At 45.7% G+C, this 9,712-nt stretch overlaps 1 protein-coding gene across 1 annotated transcript in view; it reads right to left on the minus strand.

The window, feature by feature from the left end:
* Positions 1–9,712, minus strand: part of grm3 (glutamate receptor, metabotropic 3) — a gene marked incomplete at its 3' end in the record, with an annotated part of 54,763 nt that overhangs the window by 36,263 nt on the left and 8,788 nt on the right. Inside the window, exons 3-4 of the mRNA XM_080736777.1 lie at positions 8,945–9,214; positions 3,259–3,889 (exon numbers count right to left, since the gene is read on the minus strand). Of these exons, the coding sequence (XP_080592903.1) occupies positions 3,259–3,889; positions 8,945–9,214 (901 nt within the window). The remainder of the gene's footprint in view (positions 1–3,258; positions 3,890–8,944; positions 9,215–9,712) is intronic.

The raw sequence follows: 9,712 nt of genomic DNA on the forward strand, positions 1-9,712 counted from the left end.
CTGAACGGATTTCCAATCGGATTTTTTTGTTTGAAAGCTGTGAACAAACTGCACAAATCCACTCCAATGCAATCCAGGATTGCATTGGATTTTTTAGAGCTCATTCTTCTCTGTTTTTTTCCCATGCATGAGGTGTGCAAGGTTTAATCATGGCTAAGTTGACGAAAATAAGGCTTCTAAAATGCTTGGTAGCCAATAGCTAACTTCAAGCTAACTTCATCCTCTTCCTGTACATGCACAAAGGAAAGTGTTCAGGCAAGTCATGGCTGCAGGGCTTCTGCATATACCAGCATATCTCTATGGGATTTTCTATGGCCACTGGGCGCCCTCTAGTGGTGAAAGGGGTGGCACTAAATGAGTTAATTGCTCCCTTTGAACTTCAAAGGGGTTGTGCACTAAGGTAATTAATTGGGCCATAAATGTGTCAAGTCCTCGTTAGTGATCTCTCTAATCAATGAAAGCATCAAAGACAACTACCTGTTTGATGCCTGTCATAGAGGGGAGGGGGAGGGGGGAATGTTTTTGTGTACACACAAGCTTGTATATTGTTCCTTTAACCACTTAACCAAAAAGTTACAAATACATGAATAAAATAAACAATTTACCAGCACACAACGCCTTGGAGCGCATTCCGTTGTGAGCTTGTAGATCTGCTATTTTCGATTAAAAAAAATCACCTTATTCTTCTCTGTGACGTGCCCAAAATTGGGATGCCAGGGTCAAAGTGGTCATACTGTCCTACTTTCCTATTCTCTCCTCTCTACTCTGTCCCGTACTTTCTCTCTCCCCCAGCCCCCCGCGGCAAGGCAGCAGTGATTATAGCGTTGTTGTTTCTCCGGCTTGTTTTTGATGCGTGCTCGCGGTCACGGTTAGCAGAGGAGAATAAAAGCACCTCTAAACCTCCGTCAGTCCCAGGGACACTGTGGTGTATTTATACCTCTTCTCTTTGTCACCCACCTGTCAGTCAAGTCAATCCGTTCTCTCCCTCTTGCCTCTCCGCGGTCTACTGAGACCAACGGGCAGACGGGCGGCGCCGCCATAGGAAGTATTAGAACACGACAATCTCATTAGGGTGCGAGGGAAGAGCGTACGGCCCACGGATTAGGTGATGCGCTCATTTGTCAGAGCAACTTTGTAGTTGTTGTTTCAATTACACACGGGTAATAGGTGTCAATGGCATGGCGGCTCTGACAACACATGGCAATTAAGGGGATTCGTTCCGGCGCTTTAAGGCTTTTCACGGCATGGCTGTTTTTCTTTTTGGCTGGGAAGGACATTTTCGCCTTGCTGTTAGTGAGAGGATTGCTAATGAGGCATGCACCTCTTGTGTTCCTCTTTAACATTTAACATTAGCAGGCTTGCTGGAGCAACCCAGCAACTCGTGACCTCATCACACGTGATCTGTGAAAGCAGTTTGTAAACAACAGAGTGGCAATGGATGAATGATTGGAATGGAAAGTTAGCCGAGTCTTTGACCAATCTGGGAACTAAATGCTTACCATATAGCTTTATTCCTTATTCCGCTTCTGATCAACCTTGAAAGTTGAACATCCCCATGATTGATGGGGGAGGGGCATTTCTGACACAAAATCTCCACGATTATCCTGCAGTTTGAGCTAGGCTTAGCCCCTCTTTCACTGCCCAAGATCCAAAACAGGCACTGAAGCGTTATTTGGAATCGCACATCAGTTCTAGGAAAACCCCGCCCAAGGAAGCTTCCGATTGGCTGAACCGGAGCTAGGGAGAGCTACTTTGTGTTCACTTGGACCGCACGGAGCTGCAGAAAGTTCGGGGGGACGAAGATTTATTCTGTCCCCCTGGTATACAACTTCTAAGGGCACTGAGTCGGCTCATGCAACCTTCGCAACGCTCGACACGGCGACTCGCTCGCTGCCGCTCGCTCGCCGGTGTCTCACGTGGCTCAAGGCCTCCTGAGTAGGGATGGAGCCCTAAACAAGGGTAGCTCGATAACCCGATAACAGATTTATTGAGTACCCGGTATCAATAAGCTGTTTAAACAATCAAGACAAGAGGCGATCAAGACATTATTACAGTACTATCCATAATATAAAGCCATTTAACACTTATTGCACACTAATGAATGATTGTTTTAATGATATTTAATGATTTTTGTTACTTTTGTCAACTGCAATCTTCATAGATGGTGGTCAGCAACAAACTCACAGTTGCAACAACTGGTCAATAAAAAAAGATATCAGTTCTGTTCTGAATTTGTCGTCTCATATCTTTCCACAAAATATTAGAAAACGCTCAATAGTGGGCTCAATAAAAGCCCGGCTCAATAAGCAGGATCAATAAGGTGCTCATTATCAATAAAAATGAACGAGCTCCATCCCTACTCCTGAGACGGCGCCTTCGTCACGGTCAATAGAAAACGAGTGGGTTTTCCTAGAACTGTGTGCGATTCCAAATCAAGCGGCACTCTGGTCGTCCTCAGACGAGCCACTGACCTACTTTTTAGCGCAGAGTGTCGTGCTGTTCAACTTTGTCTGAATGTGGTGCTCACCAACGTCACTTCAGAGCACCACCAATAAATAGGAGTGAAGCAGAGGCGAGATCGGGGTCAGTTAGTCCAGCAAAACCTTTGGAGCAACTTCATGATTGATACTAATGCTAATGTCTTGTCTCAAGCTCGATGCTATGTAAAAAGAGGGTTGTTCTTTTTTACAGGTCTCCAGGGGACACGCGGCTTAAGATATACTTTGAAAGTGATCTTTTCATCTAGTAAGTCCTCTAATGCAACGGTTCTCAACCTGTGGGTCGGGACTCGGGACCCCCAGGTCCCGACCCCCAGGTCCCGACCCCAAATTATTTTGCGGGGTCCTCAGATGATTAACTTAATGTGAAATTGTTTTCTAATCAACAGTAAACAAACCAACATGAAGTTTAAGTGTATAGACAGAGGATACATATTTCTTAAGTGACAATTTAAAGACTTTTTAATACCCCTAAAATGACGAATTAAACATTGGCCAATTTGTCAAATATTAAAGGCTGAAATTGTGAAAGTAGCAGATCTACATGCTCACAACGCCTCGCAATGCGAGGCATTGTGAGCATGTAGATCACCTATTTTCACAATAGAACTCCTCAAATCTTAGTTCTTGTCTTGGGGTGGGGGGGTCCCCAGTTCAAATATGATTATTGTGGGGGTCGCGGCCTGAAAAGGTTGAGAACCACTGCTCTAATGACATCTCCTCTTGTCTCTGCCCTCTTCCCCCTTTCTCTTGCTCTTACCTGCAAAGCTGACATTGAGGATGTACTCCCTGTAGAGCCGCCGTCCGTCCAAGGCCTTCATGGCGTCGCACAGCTTGGTCGTGTTGGCGCACAGGCTCCGCTGCATCCCGTGGAGGGCGTGAGCCATGGCGTACACGGCGTTCACCACAAACATGATCTTGGACTCCGGCTCAAAGGTCTCCCTGTCCACCGACAGGTCGTCGCGGCACGGCGGCAGAGCGAAAGCCCCTCTCTCTCCGGACGCCATGCCGCCGCCTCCTCCCCCCCCGACCCCGAACCCCAGGGAGCACTGGTGCCTCTGCTCCCAGAATTCCCTGTACCAGGGGTTGCGATGGTTCCGGACCGGGTCCAGGCCCAGGAAGTATCGGTTGAACTCGGGCAAGGGGTTGGCGGCCAGCTCCAGGGTGATGGCGCCCTCGGCCGTGACCTCGTTGCCCTTGACGATGCTCTCCTGGGCGCCCCAGCCGTCGCTGGCCACCCAGATGAAGGAGGTGTTGAGCCGGGCGGCGGCGGACAGCAGCTCCCTGGCGTCGTCGCTGCGCAGGAAGAGGACGGCGACGCGGGCGTTGGGCTTCTGGAGGAGCTGGCGGATCACGGCCTCGTAGGACTTCTTTGCGTTGGAGCGCCCCACCTGGTTGGGAGGACCAAGCAGTTAATACTGTACATCGGATTCTGTGTTTTAAAAAATTCCTTCAAAAAACAACTAGTGGTGTAACGATATAGTAACTGTATCGAAATATCGTTTTTACTTAAAAAATCTAAGTATATATCGAAATGAAAACAGCTAAAATCGAATCGCATCGTTTTATTTTGTATCGTATCGAATCGGCAGTGCAAAGAATCGATATCGATACTACCTACTTGTGCATTGTAAGGAGGGGTTTAAAAACGTTTCCTTTCCACACTGGTCTATCGATAAATGTGTGTAATCTCTGGGTTCATGTCAAGGTGCAGGTTTGTCAATATACAATGTCCATGTATTTGGCAGATAATCACTGTGTTTACTTATTTATATCCATAATAAGACATGTTTCCCTTAAAAACCTGCACTATCCACACCTTTCACACAGATTTAATTTCTTTGCTAAATAGTTACTATATCAATTTTTAATCATAGAATCGAATCGTATTGTATCGCCATGAATGAACCAATATCGTCCATGTATCGTATCGTCAACCATGTATCGTGATATGTATCGAATCGCTATTAAAATGTATCGTTACACCCCTACAAACAACCTAAAGCGGGAATAGAAGTGAATTGCAATCTATAGCGTGAAAATATGGCATTCCTTTGCCCCGAGGGCGGCTCGATCGGTATTCATTTCTACTACTCTTCCACAGAGGGAAAGAAAATAAAAGAACTTGTTCCGCTCCCTAATATGCGATAGCGCACGAGTGTACGGCTCCGTGGCGAATGGAATGAGAAATGTGACAACTGTGAAAGTGCCCGGGATGAGTTGCTCGAGATAAGGCCCCATTTTCTGCTTCAGCACTGATACCACTGCTCTAATATAAACCTAATTTGGGTGTTAGAGAAGATAAGATGTTCAGACAAACTTTTTATGAGTGCACAAAGTCAACAACATCCTCTCCTCTTCTTTAGCGGAATGGCTCTATAGGCTGTGTATTGGTACACAACACAGGGACGTGCTGGGCCCCTGATTCAGCCCGGGAAAAAGAGTTGGAGAGGCCCTCATTTTTTTTTTATTATTATATTTCGTCATTGTTGGGTGGAAACACATCTACAAGCACACAACGCCTCGAACCGCGAGGCGTTGTGTGCTTGTAGATCTGCTGTTTTCACTACTTTTGTGCGACGGCCTTGTATGATGAAGCAGGGCTTTGCTTTGCGAAAAAAATTACAAATTTGAAACTTGGAGATACGAGGTTTACTTTGTTGGCCGCCCAGCCCCCAAAATGGAACGAAGGCCGACATTTTTTTTTTTTTTTTTCTAATGGCCGGCCTGGACCGGCCGGGAATGAACCGGCCGTTCGGGAGTTGTCCCGCTTTTCCCCATGGCCAGCACGTCCCTAACACAACACCACTTGGGGGAGAGTTTGATTGATTGATTGAAGGCTTTATTAGAAGTTTGCATAGGAAAATGTACAGATTCATGACGGTACAGTTCACTGGTACAAGGTCTACTAAAAGGAGATCCATGAAAAGACTAAGCTTATTTCAACAGGAAACCATTTAAGTATCTCATATAACATTGAATGACAGACAAATAGAACACAGTACTATGCAGTAGATATGTAAAGAAAAGGGGGGAAAAAAAGAAAAGAAAACAGTAAATCTAAACAAACAGTAAGTATATACAAGGAATATACAGTAAATCTAAACAAACAGTAAGTACAAGGAATATACAAGTATACAAGTATATACAAGGAAGGGGCAGGGAGGGTAGGGTTTACCAGTTGCGAACGGCTGCTGCCTGTAAGTGGTTTTTCAGGGCAATTTTAAAGGATGCTAGTGATCCACACTCCTTTATGGCCTTCGGTAAGGCATTCCACATTTTTGTGGTATAGCAGAAGAACCAGTTCGACCCTTTCTTTGAGTTGACTCTGGGTTGAACGTGATCTGTGGCACTGCCTCTGGTGTTGTAATTATGGACATCCTTAACGTTTATAAAGTATTTTGACAGGTACTTGGGTATCATAGTGGTGTAGTGTATCTTGTACACCAGGCCCATTGCAAGTTGCTGTACTCTGTCATCTACTCTGAGCCACCCCACTCTTAACTGGTGAGTAGCGGTGAGGTGAGTCTGATAGGGAAGGTTAAGCAGGACCCTAATTAGTTTATTTTGGGCTGTTTGGAGTTTAGTTTTAAGGGCTTGTGGGGCGTCACGATACCATACGTGGACTCCGTAGTCAAAGAGGGGCTGGATTATTGCACCAGCTATGGTCTTCAGTGTGTTGAAGTTGACCATTTGGGCGATCCTCTGTAGGAAACGAGTTCGTTGGTTGATTTTTTTTATTACTTTTGAAGTCATCTTTTCGCTGGAAAGATTAGCTTCAAGGATACATCCTATCTGCGCTGGTTATTATGTTGTTAAATTACTCATGTTGATGGACCCTCTTAAGTCAAGAGAACAATAACATGTGAATTTCCTGGGTGGCAGGCGAGGCAGCCCCTGAAAAAGTCCAAGAACATAGCTGCAGAAAGTTGTTTTGACCAGGGGGTGCAGAGAGCAAGCACCACTGCCAGTGGGGTCAGTTCAGCAAAAGCTAGGGTATGGCAAAGATGGGAGTCCTCATGGAAAAGAGGCATTACATTTTGTATAACACGGTTCTATTGTGAAAATAGCCGATCTACATGCTCACAATGCCTCGTGCTGCGAGGCGTTGTGAGCATGTAGATCGGCTATTTTCATAATGTCTGAAAAAAACGAACGGTTGTTCAAGTGCAGCTAAACTTAGCATGTTAGTAAACGTGCCACAATTAACAATAATGCATTGCACCTGTGCAGCTGACCTGCGGAACCTGGGAATATACCATTCTGTCAAGATGGGGAGAATACAAGTGTGGCGAATATAATCATAATACCTTGTAAAAGTGACCATTTTGTTATTTGTAGTTATTTTACTGTAATTTAACAACATAATAACCAGCGCAGATAGACAAAAAGACATTTGTGGATTTATATTTAAAAGTAACTTTTATTTTCCCCCCTGGACCCAGGGTATGGCAGCTGCATACCCCTGCCATACCCAATTGACGCCCCTGACCACTGCACCAGGCCCCCCACTCCACACCCCAGCGGCGGAGAAAAAAAGAAAAACCTAGGCGTCCTTCTACACAATGGACAGCGAACTTTTAAACTTTGAATTACTTGGCTGTTGTTCCAGTCCATTGGAGCTTTGTCTTTTTAATAAGACAGGCAATAACGATACGTTATCCTCTCTCTCTCTCCCTCGTTCTCTCTGGTAGGCAGTGAAAAGCAAGACTGATAGCCTATTTAAAATCGTAACCTTGATAAACAAAATGGACTCAAGGAATTAACAATCAGGCTTAGAGATTACAGAGAAGTAGCCTGACACTAAAGTCTCTTGAGCCTCGAGACTGTTGACTCACACAGTTTCCAAATGCTTTCGACACACAGTTTGTGCAACGTAAGCGCTACTGTATATTAGCAACATAAAACTTGTATGGGGTCCCTGGAACAGCATATTTTCAGATGGGGGTCTGGGGTTAAATACATATTAATTAGGCAGTAAAAGAGTTAATTTGGGAATCTTTACATTAAAGGCTGGAGAACCACTGCTTTAGCCATTTGTAACTCTGGGGCTGTACAAAGGTGATACACCATGCATTAAAAAGTATTTGTCATATTGTTTATGTCCCAAAAACGTTTTTCAAAAGGTTTGAGGCTAAATTACCACTCCTGAATAGAGCCTCTCTCATTTTGAATGGCTCTCAGAGCATTTTCAGCTGCAGTACCACCTTTGGCCTGAACTGCGAAAGTTTTTCTTTCAAAAACGGCCGCAAACGGCAGCAAATCTGGACAGCCTGTTTTGAGAACCCGTGGGATGCTTTCAGGCGCGTCACACCCATTCATTGTGAGTACGACGGGACACCCCCACTTTCATAAAACCGAGATCTCATCCCCCCCACCTTTTTGGCCGGGTGCTTTTTTTTTTTTTTTTTTTGTCCCCTGCGCACACAAACGTAACCTCTCAGTGGCATGTAGGGGCTATTTGGCTACTATTTTCCAGGACAATTTCAAAATAAACATGTTGAATGATCGATTGTATAGATGAAAAAAATAAAATAAAGACTCTTGTTTTGAAATGCGCTTCTGTTCAGAGAGGAAATGGCTTTCATAGGAAGTCCCTTTAACGGTCGTCCACTCTGTCGTCAGTGCGTATCTGGACTCGTGATGAAATTAACAACACAGGCATACATTAAAGGAATATAAACAGAACACCAAGACAAGACCATGTAGGCTATAAAGGCATTAAACATCGTCCTGCTCGTCTCATCGTCACTCAGTCAGGCAGCAATTGGTGAGTCTGTGGCTGTGGCTATATTAGAGTTTGTTTGAGTAATGATGGATGCTATGCTGCTGCTGCTGGCTAACACTGTTTGGGCTAGCGTTGTGGACACATTGTATGGGTCCTGAAAATAGCAGATCTAGAAATTCACAACGCAGCACGAAGCAACTCGTTGTGAGCTTGTAGATCGGCTATTTTCACATCTACTTGTTTGGGTTTAGTTTCTCTTGGTTCACGGGCTAAAACGTTTGGGAAGCAATACCATCATGCTTGCTTGTCTGTTGGAGTGTTGGTACCAAGAATTCCATCTATAGACTATCTTGCTGGCTGGTGCATGTGGAGAGAGGCAAAGGGAAAGTGTAGTGTGCCGTTCCCGATTGTTTAGTAAAAAAATAAACCGCAGAAATCCGAATAAAACGGCGCGCGAGACGTGCACGCAAGACGTGCACGCGCGCTTCGCACGCGTGCATGAGAGTGCGGCTTTGTCAACCCCCCCACTCTCTAAGAGGCTGTAACGCCCCTGGATGCTTTTAACCTCCGCCTTCCCAAAACCAGAGAAAGACACAATGGTCAGAAATGAGACTTTGTGAGGATAGAAGGTGCTAGTAGGACCCCAAAAAAGGTTTTAAAATAGGAAAAGTGGTGTATCACCTTTAAAATAACACCCAGTATTCTACAGTGCGTATACCTTCTCCGAGGTGGCGATGCAGATGTTCCTCATGCGGGCCTCTTGCTCGAAGGCTTCGATGCCCGTCTCCCCGTAGTCCCCCTCCGACGCCACGGTGGACACGTACGTCCAGTTGAAGAGCCGGAGGATCTCCGCCATGGCCTTGGCCTGGTAGAAGTCGGGCGGCACGGTGCGGGCAAAGTAGTCGTAGCGGGTCTTGTCGCTGAGCTTGGCGCTGGTGGAGGCGTAGCTTATCTGAGGGATCTGAAAGAGCCGGAGGAGGTTGGCCACCTGGAGACGCACAGGTGCAGGAGAGTGCAATTGATTAAGTAATAGTGAGAGACGGAATGGTGTTTCTGTTCCCCAAAACAAGCCTTCTGACTGACTTTGAGGTAGAATTATGTCATACATACAGTAGCTCTCTCTCTCTATCCCACTCTCTCTCTCTCTCTCTCTCACACACACACACACACACACACACACACACGCACGCACACACACACACACGCACGCACGCACGCACGCACGCACGCACGCACGCACGCACACACAACAACAACTCATAAGTTCAATAAATCACATGTATTAGTGATGGACATCTAGGGTCTGGCAGGGTCCATATAGTATTCCCTTTCACTGCAGATTGTGTTTGGTCACATTCTCCTCATTATCATTTCACAGAGACAAACACAAAAATGCATACACACACGCATGCATCACACACACGCACGCGTGCGTGCATGGACGCCCGCACACACACACGCGCACACACAAAAGACAGCCAAGCTG

Source organism: Nannobrachium achirus (genome assembly GCF_963921795.1).
Source record: "Nannobrachium achirus genome assembly, chromosome: 11".
NCBI lineage: Eukaryota > Metazoa > Chordata > Actinopteri > Myctophiformes > Myctophidae > Nannobrachium > Nannobrachium achirus.